The sequence below is a fragment of the Emydura macquarii genome, unplaced genomic scaffold (genome assembly GCF_026122565.2).
Source record: "Emydura macquarii macquarii isolate MOO-44397 ecotype Brisbane River unplaced genomic scaffold, CSIRO-AGI_Emac_v2 contig_2890, whole genome shotgun sequence".
Classification (NCBI taxonomy): Eukaryota; Metazoa; Chordata; order Testudines; family Chelidae; genus Emydura; species Emydura macquarii.
In genome coordinates, this window is record NW_027133027.1 from 393149 (window position 1) to 414349 (window position 21201).

Here is a 21201-nt window from a genome sequence, read left to right on the forward strand (position 1 = left end):
ATGAAAGAAGCAAGGGTAAGACAAGGAGTAAATGGGCTCCTAAGTTTTAAAGGTAGTTACACAGCACACAGGGAAGACCACAGTTTTGATGTCCACTTCCTTGGTCTTACCACAGCTACACAGCTTGCTAAAACAGGATACTCACCATTGCTGGGAAAGTAACTGTTCTAGAGGATGGCTCTTTCTATAAGGTCAAAGGCAACTGCTATAACCATTGTCAACAGCTTATGAAATGCAAAAAGCAAGTCATAAAAAGAAAAAAAATAATTGAATGTGGGGGGAGGGGAAAGGGCTAGAACTGTCCTATCCAACCTTATATAATTAAACTAAATAACAAAAATAAGGCAGCTGCTGGCACTTTTTGTGCTCTGACATTACTGTTTTGAGTCTGCGGTAATGTGTACGATGCGTAAACAGTGAAGCTAGGCAACCAGACAGGGCACATATTCTGCTAACTGAGCAGTCTAATCTAATGTTCAGCCACCAGTTGAGACAAAACAGCCCAGGCAACAAAGAGATTGTATTTATTTATTTCAACTCTCATCATTACAGTGTCTGTCTATCATCTTCACTATGGCTAATCTCACTCTTGAAGACTGAGCACCACCCAGATCAATCTCTAGCTAGATCCTTAAAGCAGTCTGGCTGAATGCTCAGTTTATGTCCATCACTGTCAATCTTATCAAGCTACAGATGTTTTGGTGACCACATGATCACCAGCCACATAGCAGCATTCTTTAGTAAACACACTTTGGAATCTGTTGGTCTTCCATATGCCAAAACCAAACCAGTGCTGCTGGAGGTGTTGCTAGGTTCAGCTTCAAACATCCTAATTTCTGATCTTGACCCTCCACTTAGTACGGAGCAGCTGATGAAAACAAGGAGACTCAAATACATTAATCTGTTGCTGCTTTTCAGCCTTCCTCAGTGTCCACATTTTGCTGCCAGGCAACAGAATTGGTATAACTGTGTTCCATATATCTGCAGTTTTGTAGCAAGCTTGATGTCATGATGTTGTCACAGAGGCTGTTGAAGGGCCCAAAACATGGCAGCAGCAATAGCTGTTGCTATATAACTGTCTACAACTTTCAAGCTTCCTCCTAACTGTCTGATGCTTTCCAAGTATTTGACAGTTACCACCTACTCCATGTCCTGTCCAGACAGATTAATACTGAGCTAGTTGTAATCTGGAGCTGAAGGCTACATGATGGTAATAACCAGGGTCTTAGTTTTATTAAATTAATAACCAGACCAATGTGTGTTACTTCCTGCCTGACCAGATTGGCCATCAGCTGCAGCGATTTGCCCTCCAGGGTAAGTATGTTCACATCGTGAGGTTGTTTATGCTGAAGCCAACCACCTGCAATGCAACAATCTGGTTAATTGTCCTTGTAGATGAAATGGCTAAGAGTTTCTCTCTTGATGAAGTAAAAATGACTAATTAAAACCTGCAAAGTGGTTATTCCAGTATCTCACATGTTGGTGGCAACTGTAAAATGTTCGTCTGGAGCAATTAATAGCTAATATTAAAGAAATTAAATGCAATTGTAAATGTCATGTCTGCTCTGTATTCTTTGTGCAGCACTGACACTACTACTGCTCTTTGGCTTTGCCCCTTTCTTGCAAACAATATGTAAGATTACAAAAGGAGATTGTCTGGACCTACAGGAAGTAAGAGAGGATGCAAAATTTGGACAATCCAAGGAATAAGAACTATTGAAACAATGACTATGTTTTGTGTCATTTTAAATTTTCAATTCTACTTAATCCTATGCACTGTCAAACATTTAGGATCTGATTTTCAGTTAGGCTTGTGCATTTATACATACAGCTGGAAATAGGCTTGCCAATCCCTGATTTGTGCACGGGCACACACTGGTTATTCCACATGCATGTATTAGGCACATGCAAACACATACAAACATTTGAAACTTTGAAAATGTGGTCCTTGAAATGAAGTTCTACTCTGTAAAGTGACTAAATATGGCACCTCAAAACTATTCAGACACCATCCCTGTGGGTATTCTAGTCATTGTTTATTACTTTAATAATAGTTTTTACTACTTTTTTCTGTAAGATTATAGTATGAAAAGAAGTCAAAGAAACAATACAGGTGCTCAGCACCTTTGAAAATCAGACCATAGGTTTTCATTGAAGGGTCAAATCTCGTCAGTCACAACAGTGAGACCCTTTGAAAACAATGATATATTTTATTGAACACTATTAGGTTGCACAAATGTAACTGTGGACAGTATTTGGCTTGCAGCATCTTTATCAAGAGTGATGGTACACAAACCAGAAGGAATGCAAGAACGTTTTGACTTTCAGATTCCAGATTGATCTTGTAGGTCTGGCAGATGGGGGTGGGGGGATTTTTTTAAAACTAGTAAAAAGAACATATTTAACACAGAAATAATTGAGAGATGATAATGGAAACCTACAATATCATTTTTGCAGGATCACTTTTCAGAACAGAACCAAACTTTAAACTTTTAGACTACCACTAAGTTCTTTGATATTTGCTTCGAAACATGGGGGGTGGGCGGGGGAGGAGTGTTTAATTGCTAAAGAACTAGAAAACCGAGTGGCTCAGACTGTCAGACTTTCCTTCCAATGCACAGCATTTTTATTTCCGATGTTCCTATTTAATATTTACTACATCACATCTGATACCATTTAAAAACTATTCAAATAACTAGTTAATGAAGAAATAAAGATGGAGATCATAATAAAAAATGAATATGTGGAAGCAATATGTGAATCTTTCTCAATATATTCTATTCCTCTTTCCCTTATGCTTACCAAAAAGTGCCAAATGTTCCTCAAGGCAGTGGCTGGTGATAGACCTGACAGGCAGGTTGGAATGACACCAAGCTATTGCTGGGAAAAGCAGCATTTCCTCAAAAGAAAAAACAAGGTACAGAACATGCTCTCTCACTTCTGATCTTTCTTTTCCCCTAAGAATGCAGTTCACAACCTATTTTATTTATTTGAGTTTGCAGACATAAAATGGCCAAAAGATTGTTTAAAGCTTCTTAATATGAAGCAAGTGAAGCAGGTAACCTGCTGTCAGGTTACTGTTTCTTGTGATTGCTGCTGAAAGCCCATTGAGAAAGAAACCATGCCTGTCACCATAGAAAGGAAGATGTAAAAGCAATTCATTGTTTCTGCTCTGAAGAAAAACAATGTGCCATAGCCAGACTCCTCTCTCAGCAGTGCCAAGTGCACAGTAATTTATTACCTCTGGATGTTGGATTCCAAGCGGAGGAAACTTGAAATGTCATACCTTCATTCATAACACCGGCTCATGGAATTATTTTTTCCGGATTCCTGGGAAGTTGAAATATTTTAGAAGAATATCAGGAACTGTTGTTTTAGTGTGTTTGGCGAGTAGATAATTGCCTTCCAACTCTACTCTTTCAGGAAATGATGTAAGTGTTGCATTGTTCCTAGATGGGGACAGCAGTGTTTTTTAGCAAGGCACATACATATATATTTTTAAAAGAAACAAAAACACAACAAAAACATGCAGTCTAGTCATGCATTGAACCCAGACTTTCTGAATCAGGGCTAGATAAGAGGTTGGCCCCAGACAACTTGTCCACATTTCACATAACTGAAAGCATTCTTGAGAAGGTATGTAATGTAAGTACCACTTTGTTTTCAGGAAAAAAGAAACCTAAAACAAAACACTTTATGATGTGGGAGTAAAACCCTCATTATGTTAAGTGATATCAAACATGACCAGAAAAAGCCCCTGGGAGAAGTTAAACTTATTTATTTGATCACACGGGACAAACTAGCCTGGGAACTTAAGGGCACACAAAGGGTGCATGTAGGAAGTGACAATACATTAAAAATAATTTCTTATTGTATGAAATACATTTGGAAATAGTTTTCTGTTAAGCTGTCACCTTATAGCCACCAGTTTAAATGAAGTCCAGGATGATAAATGATTTAGTAGCAACCATGCAATAGCTGTTGGATGGCCTCTATGAAGAAAGTTAGGTGGTGTCAATTTGGTTCCTAGTGCACAGGCATCTACAGTGCAAAAATCCCCACTGTAACTGCCACTACCTGGAGCCCCTGTGGGCAGCCTTACCTAGTCTATGCAAGGGCAGAGGAGCAGTGTGAAGAAGCTTGCACTATCTCTGCTGTGACTTTTATATAAATTAAGGTGCCACGGTGACAGCTCTGGCACCTTTCTCCAGCACCTATATTTGCTTAAAAACAAAAAACAAAAAAAAAAAACTTCATTATTTTCTGAGCCTTCTGTTGGTGGTAGCTGTCTTACTGAAGAGCACCAACTGTGCCATGGGGCCCAGTGTAAAAGACTGCCTCATTGATTTCCTCCATATCCAGTAAAAAAAGAACTTTGCTGTATAAAAATGTACATATTCCATTCATTTTAATGGTTGTTCCATAGGAAACTGCAGCTGCAGCAAAAGATTTTACACTAAAATCTTCAGTCTCAGTGGTTCTTAATCCCAGAAAGCATTTTAACATTGTTGTATTATTATTTTGCAGTTCTTCTGGATTTGACTCTTTTGGATTTTTTGAGAATCCAATGGGAAACTGGGTTGTAACATTTCAGACACTAGTTATTAGTTAACAAATCGGACTGCTGCCTTAAAAGTATGTATTATTGTAATTCTAATTTTGTCACAAGTGTCCTTATAAAAAGCGGGAGCTTTTCTCAATGCTCTGTTAAATCAATACATTGGAGGAATGTGCAATATTTTTCCTGTTCCTATTTATGTAATTCTACTTAGAAGCTTTTCTAGGGGACACAGTAAATATTGGAACAGATTTTTGAACCATCTGGAGATAAGATTTTCAGGAACTGAAATCAATTTACTGAGAGCCAACAGCATCTGGAAAGGCCAAACCTGGTCCACTCAAAGGTCTTCCTATGACCATGAGCAATCCATAATTAACTTTTCAGAAGCTGAAGCTACTGCAAAGCATAGTGCATGATCTAAAACAATCTAGAACAAACATCGTGATGAAGGGCACTTTAGAAATGTTATAACCGCCACCAATGCCTTACCTCCTCTTTATCTTTACTAAATGAAGATGCGTTGCTGTAAAGTATTCTAGCACTACAAAGCAAAGTTCAAAATCTTCTTCATAAAGGGACAACAAAAAATGCTCTTCTGGTCGCACGTTTGTTTTAGCTCATGGAAGAATGAAAATGAAGGTTACTTACCTGTAATTGGAGTTCTTAGAGATACCTCTGCATATTTACACTTATGGACACTGCGCCGCCGTGTGGTGCCTTATGGTAAAAACCTCTTATAGCCATGTCAGAGTGCTTCCACCCCACCCCCAACCATCACTACACACTGAAAGTGTGGCTCTAAAAGGAGCAGAATGCCCTCACCCCCTCAGTTCCTTCTACTGCAAAACCAGAGACAGTACAACAAAGATGCTGACAGAGAGGAGATGACTGGTGGAAAGTGTAAATATGCAGATCCATCTAGAAGAACTCTGGTTACAAGTAATCAACCTTAATTTCTTCTTTAGGTGGCTCTACATTTTCCCATTTATGGGATTGAATGATCTGCGGTGCTGAAGCTAACCTGGAGGCTGGAGTAGAATCCTAGTTGAATAGACACTGAAACACTGCCTTGCTGAATCCAGCATTTGTCCTACAAGCCAAGTCCAGAGTCCAGGACGTAGGCTATGTTTACACTGGCGGCGGCAAATTCACTGCCGCCAGATCGATCTTTCATGATCGATTGAGCGGTCAGTGAGACCCGCTCAATCGATGCGGGAGTCGACTGAATAAGTCCACCCCCTCAACTAGCGTAGCACTGAGCTGACGGGAACAGTGCGCAGAAGCAATCGACGGGAGTTACGCAAACTAGTCTGCGTGGTTTGCATAACTCCCATCGACTGCCGCCGGATTTCCGGGTAAGTGTGAACAAGCCCTCATTGAAGGTCTGACCGAAGTCCAGGTTGCAGCTTTGTAAACTTCAGCAAATGGCATCTGCCTAAAACAGACAAAGGAAGTTGCCACAGCTCTAGTGGAATGCAGTCAAATTGCAGCAGGTATAGGAACTTTTGCCAATGTGTAGCATTCAACAATACATTGTTTAATCCACTGGGAAATTATATGGTTTCTTCCCTGAAGCTCAGTGTGGTTCTTGGGATAAGACACAAACAACATAGATTTATGAAAACCTAGCTCTGTCCAGGTAATAGCCTGTCTAACATCCCAAGTATGTAGAACTGATCCCCCCTCTTATTAGAATGCAATTGGGGTGGGGGCAGGGAGAGAGGGGAACAGCCAATCAATGGTCTTATCACCTTAAGTAAAGTCTGACAACTACCTCGTCCTTATGAAAAGGAATTAAAAGGTATGTCAGCCATAAAGTCATTCAATTCACTCACCCTCTTGAACAATGTGAAGGCAATAATGAAAGTTATCTTGCTAGATAAATGGTAAAAAAAGAACAGTCAGCCAAGGGTTAAAAAGGGGTGATTTTACTAGTGTGTCCAACATCAAGCCGAGGTCTCAAGAAGGGACAGTGTCTCTACCTGAGGGATAAACATTTGATAACACTTTCATAAATCTTTTAACTGAACAATGAACAAAACATCAATCTTCCATCAACTAGAGTGCGATATGCGGAGATGGCTACCAAGTTAACTTTTAACAATGAGTTGGATAATCCTTGCTTCTCTAAGTACATTACATAGTCCAGAGGAATGGAAGCAGATATAGGAGAATCAGATCATTCCTTCATTTAAATATGAAATCTGGACCTCCTTAGATGGTAGCAGTTTCTAACAGATTGTTTTCAAGAGTTAATTAGTATGTCCTGTGCAGACTAAGAATTAGGGTTTGGCAATATACAGGAGGCAGAACACACGATGGTACAAAGTGAACCACAGCTTTCTTGTATTCTTCCTCTGTCTTCCTCCTAGCAAGGATCCAGGTCTAGATCAAATATAGAGTATAATGGTGATAGCAGTGGAACCGAAGGGAAGAATGGGGATCCAGCGCTTTGTGGAGAGAGGAAGAAGCAAAAGGGTGTTCCAGGAGAAGATCCACAGTGCCTTCTGGCCTCTACTTCTTAACAGGGACCAGGGAAAAATGTCTCTTTTGGAAACTCTATGTTCCCCCCCCACACTCAGAAGCAAGGGGAACCAGAAAGTGAACCTGGGCTGCCACAGTGACAGAGTTCTCCAGAACCCAAAATGTAGCAGAACTGACCTGGGAACTGACAATTGATCCAAAGACATGACATCAGATCCAATGTTTGACACAAATCCACTTCCCTTGCTACCAAAGATGGATTTCTATTTCGCAGCTGTAGCATTCTTGTCAGAATTGGACAGATCTGACAGTTCTGCTGCACAGGAACTAGCACTGCTAACAGCAGCCAGTTTGTCTATATGCTGTAACAGACAGAACCAAAGGCGCTGATGACCGGATTCTGACAGCAATCAAATCCATCTTTCTGGATTCAGAAGTGGAAATCAGAACTGATCCTGGTCTTGCAGCAGCAGGGGTTCTGTCAGGATCAGACAGCTGAGACAAATAAGGTACAGTACTGGTGAGGGTGGCCAATCTCTCTCTCGACCACTCCTCTGGAAGGTGGGTAGTTGCATCTGACCATATGTCACATTTGGATGTGTAGCCTCAGAGGAGCCGCAGGAACAGAGTCCAACCCAACAGGGGTTGTGGCTTCTTGGAACCCTGCAGCCAGTTGGATGCTAGTAGTCACGGGGGCAGACAACTGGTCTCTTAGACCTATGAGCTGAGGCCTGATTGGGTCCAGAGGGTTTAGCCTCAAGATCCTTCCTTTAGAGGGAAGAGCTGCAAGCGAGTCTCCCATTATTGTAGGCTCTGGGAGTAAAGGTTCAGCAGAATGAACACCCAGAATGTGAGCATCCTCCGAGGCACTTGAGGCACTGCACATCGTCACTGAATGCTGGGAAAGAAGCGCACTTCTTAAATCCCAGCTTTCTCGGTTTCTTCAGTTCCACCATAACCCAGAATCAGGAAGAACCTTATATACTAGCTGTGCTGAATGAACTAACACTATTTCTAAGCAAAAAAAAAGTACGGCTTCAAAGAGTCTAGAGCAATTCACATCCATCAGGCATGTAGTTAGGGAAGGCGCTCTGCCACCTTTATAGCATTGCTCTCAGTGCATTGTGACACTGAAGGAGAAGCAGAGGGGCACAGGAGTGTTTTGACACTGCTAGAAGAGGTTTTTCCCATAAGGTACCACAAGGCAGTGGAGTACCTATAATTAGGAATATGCAGCGCTGCTCGAAGAACAACAACATATTCTTTAGATCACAGAATGGGAGCTGATGTGTCACAACAGACTGGAGGGGGGAGTTAGATACATCTCTTAAAATAATGCCAGAGAGTGATCTGGTTTTTTCCCCACTCTATTTATTTAAATATGAGGTCATTTCATGCCCATCCATTAAGTAATTGGGGGAAGAAAGACAGAGGAGGAAAGGGTTGTGAATTTCCAGTAGACTGCAGGTTTAAGTTTGCAGGTATTCAAAACATAACATTACCCTCCCACTTTCAACTGTTTGCGCCATTGTCATACTGGTCATGCAAGGGTCTCTTTTATTTGCAGTTCCTCTCCACCAGACAGACAGACAGACAGAGTTATTTGTGAGATGCAAAAATTGAGTTGCCAAAACATCCAGTTTCAAATGCCTAGATTCCCAGAGCCACAAGTCTGAATCTTACCAGAACTGACTACCATTTCTCCTGTTCAAATAGTTACACTGGACTAGATAGTCCCCTTCTACAGAAAAATTGACAAGAGAACCAGGATCTTTCCTGAGGCGTACCTCACTGAGTTTTGAAAGAAGCAATTTCTCCCAAGGTGGGATTTTGGAAGTTCATGGCACTGCAAAGGGTAATGTCTCACAAACCCATAGATTCCCAGGGTACACAATCAGTAGAGCTGGCTCTACTACATCCTCCTGCTCCATCTCTCAGTCCCCACACAGCTTCTCTCGTGTGGAACAAGGAAGCAGGACAGTACTGTAGAGAGACTGCTGAAAATAAAAAGACAGCACAAAGATAATAGGAGCCGCCTCTGCTGTACCAGGAAGTGTCAATATAGGAAGGACTAATAGCACTAAATACAATATTTTATACTTTTTCATTATTAAATAAGTGATACTTGCCTTTTAAAAATCAATTATTTAAAATGCTACTATGGCTAAAATGGATTTTTCCCAATGACTATTACCAATATCTATATCACATAGCTATAGCAGAGGGAGAGGAGGGTTTCAAAAAGCGAGATAAAAACAAAGGCCTTTGTCTTCACCCCTCAACTCTAATGTTGTAATACTTTTAAAAGATCACTTTTGTGTGTGTTTTAATTAAATATTGTGTAGCATTGTATAGCATTGTGTAGCATTTGATTTGTGAAAAGGCTACATAGTTCCGGTATGTACTATCACTATGGGATAATTAAACGGGTCAGAGGCTTCCTCACACAAGAGGGAACTGCTTTAATTTTAATTCAAGCCATTTCAGACAACTTGACTGACTGTTTCTAAAAGGGTAGCAGCGAAAAAACTCACAAGGCAGTTAGTGATGTTAGCTTCCAAAGCAGAAACACATTTAGGTTAACTTTTATTTAAACAAAATCTATAATGGCAATATATCTACTTAGAATTTATCAGATGCATCATCCAAACTAGCACACCTTTTATAAATCATATTAGCAAGAAACATTTGTAGCACTACCGGTCCTCAAAAAAAAGCAGGCAAAATACTGTAGGTAAGAAGTATTGCTTTTTGGCTAGAGTATCTGTAGTTTGGTCCAATAAATGTCTCACCTATTTACTGGTACAAAAGCTACCATATGGTTATTTTGGGGTCCAATTATATATCATTCTCTACCTTGTCCACGTGTGTGCTAGTATGATTATGGAACAATTGTCTCTCTGTTTGAAAGCATTCATACTCACATTGCCATCCACCAGTTAGTACCTGTACATTTCACAGTCCAAGGTGTGTAAAGGAATAAAGCACCCTTTTCAACTGGAGAATTAATTCATCTTAATTAAATGAATCATGGGTGATAATGTTTTCACTTATTTTCTCCAATTTAATATCTGTTATTTGAGATACACAAAATTTGGTCAAGGAAAAGTTTTTTGTTTTTTTAAATATACTTCTTAAATAAAAGACAGCAAAGATGTGATATTCCAACCATAAGTCCTGGGATGTGAAATGTCTCTTATAGGTATCCCCTAGGGTTGGTATAGGTCAGAGCAGAATCTAAGCGAGTCTCCCTCCCTCTTCCCCCTACTAAAAATAAAAGGTCTGCTTTAGGCATCGAAGAGATTAGAGGTCCAGAACTGCTGAAGAGAGGATTTTTAAATTTTATTTTTTAAACAAGTTTTTGATCAATATTAAAAATATAAAGTATCATGACTATTCAACTATTGGTCTAACGAATACTTTTAAGCAGTATATTACCACTGCAGCAGCAGTTTTTGCACCATCCTTCAAGTATTGCTTTCTTGCTGTGTAGGTGTCAAAGCAGAAAACTCACCTTAAAATTTAAGGAAAATTCCAGTGAGTATAGGGTATTCTAATCACTACTTCAAGATACATAGAAGAATAAATCAAAATAGTTTAGGCTCAAAGCACTAAATATAAAAGTATTAACAATCAAGCAGAAAGCTACCATCTTAATCTGGTACAAAGCAAGACTGCAAACATCAGCTTCATCATTCAAATATAGCAGAAGTCTAGGGCCTGATCCAACTCCCAGTAAAGTCCACTAGAATTATTTTTAAAAAAGCAACTTTAAAGTGAATTGTATCAGTACCCAAGAGATTTTGGAAAGTTTAATTGTTAAGAATTTAAAATATTTTAAGTCAGCCTAAACATTTAATTTTTTTTATGTAGCTTACCCACAACTTTGAAACTCCCTTCATATGCATTTTTCCTCCAAAGGGGAAAAAACAGATCCTTCAAATCCTACACTATCATTTTCCAACAGAGCCCATGCTGAGAGGTATCATTAGCCTCCTGATAAACCACAACCTCATTCACTAAACAAATATCAAAAGAGTGACACGTAAAAAAAACCATATATACATACATGATGCACTTATTTAGCTAAGCTATAACTAAGCACCACAGTTTTCCTTTTAAGTTTTAGAACAAAGCATTTTTTCATCCACTTTGCTAAACCACTCTACAATCAAGTTGTATGTATTGTTAATTTATTTCAAGAGCTACAGCACATAATATATTTTTAAAATATTAATGAAGCCTATTGAATAACTTAGTGATAAATAGTTTTATTGTAGTCTCCCAATGACGTGTGCCAACAAGCAGATAAATGTTTGTTTGTATGTTAAAGATCAACTGTAAACACTTTTCTTCAAAGTATTTCTTAAATGTATAAATTCCCAAAATGATAAGGGGGTTAGAGAGATTTTCAAAAGTGCAAAGTACCACTGGTTTTTGAAAACAGTTATCCTTAGGTATCATTATTAATTTAATCTATTTTGGGTTTTCTTTGCCAATGAAGTGCAGCTCTAGGCTTAAAATTCTTACTCTTGTACAGATGCTCAGCATACATTAGTCTTACAATATTATTGTTTATCAGCCCCCGAGTGGGATGTATCAGAGACACAGGTAGATTTATTGTTTTTCAAAACTGAGTGGATCTGATATGAATTATTTTATAGGAATAAAAACACAAATCAAACTCACTCAGTACCAAAGGAGTATTAAAGTACATTTTGTCAGAAAGTTATTTTGGTTTAGAGGATATTCATATTAAAACACCTTGTGGAAGAGAGTGCTTTCAGTTCATCCTTCAAATGAACAAAAGCTATTAACACTCTGGACCCTAAAAATAGGCAACAGTATCTTTTGTTTTTCTGATGAAACATGTACATCTGGGCTCTCAGTTGCAGCATGCATTCGTCAGTGGGTACATAAGCTTAGAAATATTCCAGAAATCACCTTCCATTCAATAGGGGTTTTTGTTAGGAGGTTCTCCTCACTTTTTATATGTGGGATACTTCGGAGCCATCTATGTTTTTTCCATCCACAACAGAATTAACAACATTCCACCATGCTTCAGTGTCAGCAAGTGCTCTTTTCAGTCCAGGTACCTGATGATGATTGATGAAGCTGTCAGGCCTACAGTAGCGGATAGAGCAGTTTGGCAGGAATTCAGTGTTATTGAAAGAAATCTCAAATACTTATTTCATCTCCTCTGCTAACTTTTAATCACATTATCAACATGCTGCCAGGAATGGAGCCTTGACACCAAGCCATAAATTTACACAGGCAACCATTGTCTGCATAGTGCAGTTACAACAGATAATGAGCAAGTTCTGTTTATTTTTACCTGTTTCTATTTTATATTGCATAGTAGTTAAAATAATATTTGAAAAATTTTCCTGTACCTCAGGGTAGTTTGCATCAAGTTTCATTCTGTTATTGCATTTAATTTCACTTGGTTTACAAAAAGATAATTAAGCTAAATTATATTCAGTTATATTGCTATTAAATAAAGATTTTAAATAAAAAGAAAAGATCACGGTGATGACAGAAGCTTGCAAATGCTCCAAAATACACCTGTTAATAAGAACAGAAATTAATACTGCAGACACTTCACCTTTAATGCCACTTACTCGCTTGCCATGCTGACAAAAACAAAAAGAGATCCTTTCCTCGATTGTTTTAAGGTTAACACAACAGATTTTAGGTAATAAGTCCCAATAAGATGGGCATTGCTCATCCTATTAAGTGCACCAATGGCAGGACAAATGCTTAAGGTAAATACTGTACCTGATATAAAATGCTAATGGAAGGACCGATATTTCCAAAAGTTACTTTTAGGTGCTTTTGGGGGAAAAGAAGAGGGCTGCTTTGGAGTGTAAAATTACAACAAAGCCATGAGCCTGTTACATAGAGAAAAATCATTGTTTCCTGCGACCTCTCAGCCACGCTTACAGGTGGCTATTTTAGAGAGAGCAATCAATACCTCAACTCTACTTCATAAAGGTGCAACTGTAACTGAGTAACACATTCGAATCTTCCAAAATCCACTTGGTTTTGCAAGATATGCTGGTTTTCTTAAAATAACTCTTAATGAGTGTGTGTATATATATCCTAATTTCAACCAAGTATGGTTTGCATTTGTAATACCTGCTCTCTATGGCAGGACTGTGGCTTGTACAGAAATGATAAAAACTAAATTAAGCTTTCTTCCACCCAGACAAGGCTGTCTTCACAAGCCAAGGAATTCTAGTTTGCAACTCCCTGAATTGATGGAATCATGGTTTAACAAGACAACACCATTTCCAGACCTGCCTGTCCTACAAACTAAAATACTGATACGCAAATCACCCTGAATAAAACAAGCTTGTAGAGGCACTTAAAGATGAGGCACGCAAGACTCCGCTGTAACTATAACACAAGTTTTTGGTTTAGGAAGAAGAGTATGCAGGGTTTTTCTCCTACTTTGATTAGGCTTTCTGAAAGAACCTCAGTGTTGGTCTGATAAGTCTGAAGCAAGAGAGTACTGGCACAAGAAAAATAACAACAATGAAGAAGGTCTTAAAAAGAAGCATATTTAGCCAGGTCCTTCTCCATCTCAGCATATTGTTCTTTAAGGCGCTCCATAGCTTTTCTGTGCTCTTCATCCACTTCTGCTCGTTTGTTGTGTTGCTCTTTCATGAACACCTCCCAATGGGCTAGATGCTCCTTTTCACCAGTCATTAGCATGTCAGTCTGAAGCTGAGAGGAGGAGAAAGGGAAGTTATAAAAACGATTGTTAGAAGACGATAGTGGGTTAATGCAGATTTGATGACCTTACAAAAAGCAAATATATCAAAGAAACAGTTTTATCTTCTGGTGCTGGAGTGAAAAATAACAGTTATACTCATATAGTCACGCTGCACAACAAGTCACAAGAAAAGTGATAGCCTCATGACATACCAATCACAACTTGCATCCATTCTAGACTGGTCACCCAAAAAAAAAAAAGGGAAAAAGAATCACACCCTTAAGCTAGCATTTCACTTTGGCTACAATTCAAGTAATTTATCTTATGTGATGACAATAGTCAATGGAGCTAATAACATTGTAATGTTGGAAGTACTATTCCTAGCACTACTCCTGATCTTAGTATGGCCTATCCCACCTACCCACATTTTGATCACAGGAATATGCTATTTATTGTTTGCAGTCTCCATCTTGGTTACATACATGACAGATGCCTACAGTAGGAATGGACAGTGTTTTCTTGTTCATGTTGAAAGAAACTGGCCAGACCCTCAGACGAGGCAATTCATCATTTAAGAAAGAATTTTTGGCTATTTCAGGATGGCTGAGAGGTTGGAAAGGGAATCATTTAAGTAAACTCCAGCTAATTTTTTTTAAATGTCTTTGCCCACTTCTTTCTGACCAGCCTGGTACAGAAAAGACAAGCATAGGTAATTCTATGGTTAACAATGCTTTCAAAATACATCCAGTCTGTGTTACAAGAGGCTGGATATTGAAAAATATTGTGCCCACTATATTTCACACCTGTGAGAGGGGAATAAAGTACCATTTTAGGTAGTCAAATGTGTTCATTTCCACCCACATATAAAGTCATCGAGCTGAAAATCATTGGGCATTTTGGGAGACATATATATCTTGATTTAAGATATTAAAAACCATTGGTCAAAAGGCGGAAGGTTGCTTCCTGCCTCACCCTTTCTTCTTCTTCTCCAAAACTGTCTTCTAGTTTGTTCTGGCACAAAAGAAATAACATTGAGAAAGTGATATTAACAGCCAGGCTCTTTAGGTTAATCAAAAATGGGATTAAACAATTTAATGCCGAAATTCAATTACTATAATTTCTTATTCTTTAAATAAATACAGGCAGCATACAAATAAGAACACAAATGTATCTTAACAAAACTGTCCTAAGTCCCACAGAGTAATGATTTTATGCACAAAATAAAAATGAGCCCATAGAGCTGTAATTTAATCTGCAGTATAAGTGAAGAAGTGAAGAAATGAATATGAAGATATGAATACTATAAATTTGAAAAATCAGAAAACAAAGACAGTGAAACTAGCCTATGCCAGAGCAAACAAGCAGGAATGATAGGGTGACAGACACTGATTAAAAAGACAATAATGGACTTTCACAGTAATGTCTTTATTCTCCCCACCCAAATAGTGATGTGGAAATTTTAACCCTCAAAAAGACTGACTGGTTTGGGGTACTGAACCTGTGATCTAGAAGTGAAAGGCTCAAAGCCTGACCCCAACTCAGTAAAAACCCAAAATTATTGGCATTTGATAGCTGCTGAGTGGCCTGTTTAAAATAAGTTTATAGTCTCAAGAGGACAGGTACCCATATCACAAAGAACACTGCTACAATTGACACCCTTTTGGCAGTCTCAGCAGGTAAAAAAGGAAGGCATGGGCACGAAGAGTGAACTATCCTCTTTCTCCTCTATTTGAAGGCCCAAGCACACAAGGTGGGGCTGTATGCAGAAGCCTGCATTGCTGCCTCCTGTGAATGGAGGGTTGGGGCCTTCAGGGCTGTCAGTCCTTCACATTTGACATATGCTAGAATTAAAAAGTATATAAGCTCACATTCTCTTCTACTGTCCATCCCAGGGAGTTCTCTCCTCTCCCACCCAAGTGTCTGCATTACCAAGAGGTAGCTAAATGACTCCCTTCGCCTTAATTATAATACTTTATTCACTAACGCCCAAAACTATCCCCACCAGTGTACCTACAAAATGATATTCTAATTTATCCAACTGCTAGCTCTGTCATTAATATTCTCATTTCTGGCCAGGAAATTCAACATTAATCTCACATGAGAACACAACAGGACTATATAAATTAATAAGCCTTTACAGGAAGCTTCTTGTCTATGCAGCTGTTCTTGAAGAATGAGAGCATGGGCAATAAGTAGAAGGTTTTCCAATACTTGACCTAATTTTGCTAAGTAAATTGATATTCACTAATGGTGAAAAATCCAAAGAATTGCACAACTTTAAGGTATACTGTAAGCCACATACAGCAACTTGAAACTACTCTGTTCATATAAAGTCAAGCAGCAAAAAAAAAATATAATAGGACAAGATGGCGTTCACCTCACAACTTCCAAGAGAGAAAGGAGAGATGCTGGGAGTTTATTCTCCCCTTAATTTAAGGGTTTTATGGAAATTTTCTACTCTTGTTAACCGTTTCAAAAGAAACCAGAGGGAAGAAGAATCTTTCATTAAACACTGTTTATTCACTGCATAAACAAACATTAGGAGACTCCCTCAGTAGAATTTAGAGATAATGCGATACATTATAATACTAACAAATTAGAGGGATTAGTACACTACTTCCGTAGTACACTACTACTAGATGAAAAAAATATTAACTTGCATTTTCCCCCTATATCATCCTGCAGTATTTTTTTAAAGTATATTACCGTTAAAAATGCCTAAGGCCCAAAGAAGGGAAACAGTAAGTAAAGTAATTTATTAAAATGTGAAAATCCACTTCACACTTTTCAACAACATCCTTAAGTGGCCAGAAAGATTTAAAAATTTTCAACATACACATGATCATATACTATGCAAGAGATATACACGAATTTTTTTTCAAAATACCTTCTCCCACCCACTAACCACTCCCTATAAAAGGCATACTTGAATGGTTCTTAGAATACATAGGTGAATTTCACAAGTCAGTGTTATTAGGTGATATCATGAACTCTGTATACAACAAAACATGATATAAAATTATCTTAATTCATCATTACCATATTTTAAGATTTAAGGCAAGTGAATTTTTGATGACCATACAAATATTTTATTTTTGTGTTAACAGCCTAGGCACAAGTCAATTTTATGCCTGGCCTGGCAAATTTTCATGACAATTTTGCAAGAAAAAGTACTAAGTTATTTTCATCTTCAAGGAATGTTATTTCAAGCTATTTCCAACTGTGATATTCTCTTCCTTGGGAACCTTCCATACCCCACACCCTCACTTTATATTTCTCACACCTCAAAGTCAGAACACTTGCAAGCCTAAATCATAATCTTAACCATATGTATTAATTTATAAGCTTGACAAAGTACTAACCTCTTAGTGCTGACACTTAGGATTTCCTGTTGTGAAGCACTAGTTGATTTTCACATCATGCTGAGTAAAAGATACATAGCACAAGGATTTTATGGTGCATAGAATTAAAAGATGACTGATCACTCAAGAGATGCAATAATCTCCCTGACAAATATAGCCTCTCCTATTGATAATGTAAGAAAAAAATTTAAAAAATAAAGAAACAAAATCTAGTTTACTGACATGGGTCTTACTGCCAAACTTTATGTCCAGAGGCCTAAAGCATCTCGATTTGTTTATATGAGCACTTACTCAAGTTCTCTTATGAATTAAAACAAAAACTGTGATGAATAAAAATGTTAGAAGTTTTAATATTTCATGGTGTAATTGCTCTAGGTTCTCAGAAATACCAGGAAGTCTAGCACTCAGGAAACCATTTACTAGCTCACTGTGCAACCTGAAATACATCACCACCTTCCAGTGCTACAGTTGTCAACTGGAAAACTGGTTGAAAAAGGTCTCACAGTAGGAAAGATAAAGACAGCTCAAATGTTACTCGTATGTGGATCCATGTGTTGAAAAAGTATCCCATTGTTACCAGAAATAAGTGGCCAACAAGGGAAAACTAGCCCAGTTTGTTTAAAATAAAAAAATTACAATGAAAACAAGACTATACTACAGAGGATACAAGATGGTTACTTACTAACACGACTGTAGTTCCTACCTGCAAGGTTCCATGGTGAAGGCATATGTACATCCATACATGCAATTTCAAAACTTTACAACAGCAGCGTCCACTGGAGCTGGGTATGCCTGTATTTGTGTCTTCATACCTCCCCATTTGAAGATATATTGGCATAGCACCAAATACCACTAAGTTCCTTCCATTCACTAAAGAATCTATTGTAAAACTCAAACAGTGGGGAAGGAGAATGGGAATTGTGGATGCAGACAGTCAATTATCTCGAAGAACCAATTAATACTGAATTTTTTTCCTTCTTTGAAAATGCCTGCAAGTAGGTGAGTGACATGCAGCTCCCTAGACCAGAATGAGGAGGGACTGAGGAGCTTGCTTGAAAGAGATCATCGGTCTAATGCTCCCAAATTGAGAACACAAATCTAAATGTTAATTCCAGGGAGGAAGGCTGTATGAAAATATGACTAGAATTCCAGGGAGCAGCCTTGCATATACTCTGTATGTTGGAGGACATTTGCGACATGCAATACAGCCCACCTCAGACCTGGAGGAATGCATCCTCAGACCATTTGGCATTCGTATCCCTGCTTACTCAAATGTGGATGCAGAGTCTGATACAATTTGACAGTCTTGGAGTGGAAGCTAACCAATCCCTAACACAATATCCATGTGCTAGACATATTCTGGGTGATTTACAGAATAGCTTAATCTCACTCAGATAAGAATTCAGAGCCTTCTTGACATTTAGACAATGCAACCTAGCATTCACATGTGATTGGGAAACGGGTGGAAGCAGAGATTCACCACAGGCATGTTAACAGACTGATTTAAGTGGAAATCATACATCACTTGAAGAATGGAACTTCAGGTGAGGAAGAATACGGTATATGGTAGGTGTCTGCATCTCATAAGCTCTTTGGACCAATCTGTTCATCATTAAGAACAGTCTTTAGTAAGAGGTGGTCTGATTGCTCCCTGTATAATATGTCAAGTGGTGGTTCCATTAGTTTGGCAAGCACTGCATTTAAGTCCCAAGGCAGCAGTAGCTCCCAGACCGAAGACAACACATAAAACAGGCATTTTAGGAACCCTGCCTCTGTAGCACTTGAGAAAATACAGTATATTCTTGAACTGAGGGATAAAAGGCTAAGATTGCAGCCAGGAAAACTCTTTACAGGGCTGAGGGAGAGAAATGATTGTTTGCAATGAAGGCAGAATGGAATAAAGAGCGTGAAAGACTAGTGAGGATCAGAACCTTTGTCTTGCCCAGATGAAGGAACACTTCATAAAGTATCTTGTGGAAGATTGCTTGATGTCCAGCAGGGCGACCAATATGTGCAAATTAGACCAAATGTTATCCAAATTACTAATTAACAAAAGCCCTCTCTCTCATAGTAGGTGCTGGATTCCACTTCCCTACCAGTTGATACAAGGAGACAGAACAAAATTGAGGGGGGAGGGGAGGGGAGGGGAGTTTGGAAAGTGGAGGCTAGTCCTCATCAGCTGTCCAATCAACTTTGATTCTGTCCCCTACATCTACAGACAGGCAACAACCCACACTGTGGACCTCACCCTAAAAGAGAATACAAGATACCAACTCATTTAAGGACAGATTTATGTGCTGAGTACTCATGCTAATCAGGCTGTTCTATGAACATGGTGGTGTAAACTGGATCACAGTTCCGATGATAATGTTGACTGAAAAGTCTCTGAATTTTTTTTTTTTTTTTTTTAAATAGTAATATGTTAGTTTAGCAGTCTGGTGGGCATGCATTTCAGGTCAGCAGGAACTAGAACCACTGTAAAGACAGCAATCTTAGATTCTTCATGCGCTGGAGCACCACACAGCACTTTTTCAGATAATGTGGCTTATGTCTATGGTAATATCAATTCTTTGAAGTTTATGGATTCCAAAGAGACCCATACCCAGTACTCCTCTGCCAACGGGGTCACAGCCAAAAGAATCAAACAATTTTTCTAAGTTGTTCCCTGCTGAAGCATGTCCAGATCTAGAATCCAAAAGACTACTGGAGAATGAAAAGAATAGAAAAAGGGGATACTCATGGTTTAGGACAACAAGGATACTGGAGTGGAGCCTTACAATGTTAAAAATTAGTATTTTCAATAATGCCAGCAAGAAATATCCTGGATACCTTATCAGAATTTTCAAATTGTATTGTTTGACTCCCCTATAAAGTCAAAGTTAATTTAGAACAGATAATTTATCTATCTAATGTACCACAGAAGTAATAATATTTAATCCAAGTATTTTTCTGTGGATATTTAAATTCAAGTGACAACCAAACAAACCAAGAGGTCTTTATGGAATTCTGCATCTGTGAAAATACAGACTGCCCAAATGAGAACCAATGTTTTCAAAAACGTATTCTTCATGGTTTAAAAGATAATAAATATATGAAGGCTGGGAGATCTGGATGGAAATTCAACTGCCTCTGGACACAGAATAATAAAATAGAGCAGGCTTAACATGTAAATACTACAACATTTGTGGGAAGCTGTATTTCCAATGCCTATATATTCTGACAGGAAAAGGAAATAAATTAAAAATGAAAATCTAATAGTGTTCTAAAATATTAATATGAACATAGATCATAAAAATGCTGGCTTTACATAGGCAAGGTACCTGAAGATCTTAATACACAGAGGACTGATTTACTAGGCAGTGAAGTTATTAGCTTTAGTAGTTAATCACTATGGGTACTGGAGGGATGAGGAGGGGAAGTAAATGAGAAAGCAAAAACATCATATTCTGTTGACATTTATGTACATTAGTTTTTCATTATTTCCCCAGCTGAGGTGCGTAATGTTACCATGTCATGTAATTTCTGCTACATCTGTATTCAACAGGTCAAGGAATCGTGTAGCATGGGAGTCACACATTTTGGAAGTCACCTGCTTCTATAATAATACAGGGAACTTCCACAGATAATTAGAAGTGGCACATTCCTAAGCATATAACTTCAGACATTGCTAACTTTAAATTCCATTAGGATATAGGTATTCAGTTGTGAAGCTTCTATTACACACAACAAAAATAAAAACGTATCAAATACTCTGAATAAATTCATATTCATCTGCTAGGAGCTAAAAGGATTAGACTTTCTGGAATCTTCAGAAAAGTGTCAACAGAGCTAGAAAATTCCTGACTTCTTAAACTCAAAGCCTTTACTACTGCAAAGTTATAAGTGACACCTACATTTTTGAAGTGCAGTTATAGTAATAAAAGTGACTATGAAAACAGCACCTTTTCCCCTCAGATTTGTTCCTCAGATGTAGTCTCGGTAACTACTTACTTTTGTGTAAGTTTTTACTACTTTTTATTCCTGTTAGCATTGTGGAACCAATGCAACTATTGGAGAGCGAGCTTGTTTATATTCTA

The 21201-nt window shown here is 38.3% G+C and overlaps 1 protein-coding gene across 2 annotated transcripts in view; it reads right to left on the reverse strand.

Moving 5' to 3' along the window:
* Positions 1 to 529: 529 nt before the first annotated feature.
* BLOC1S5 (biogenesis of lysosomal organelles complex 1 subunit 5) overlaps positions 530 to 21201 on the reverse strand; it is a 39943-nt gene continuing 19271 nt past the window's right edge. The window contains exons 5-9 of one of the 2 annotated variants that reach the window (XR_010923743.1): positions 13499 to 13774; positions 12031 to 12169; positions 8833 to 10559; positions 3287 to 3449; positions 530 to 1360 (exon numbers count right to left, since the gene is read on the reverse strand). Coding sequence is in view for 1 of the 2 variants with exons in the window: in XM_067568359.1 (XP_067424460.1) it covers positions 13595 to 13774 (180 nt within the window). In the remaining variant the exon portion in view is untranslated. Of the gene's footprint in view, positions 1361 to 3286; positions 3450 to 8832; positions 10560 to 12030; positions 12170 to 12234; positions 13775 to 21201 lie in introns of those variants that run through there. The other variant, XM_067568359.1, reaches the window with a different exon arrangement.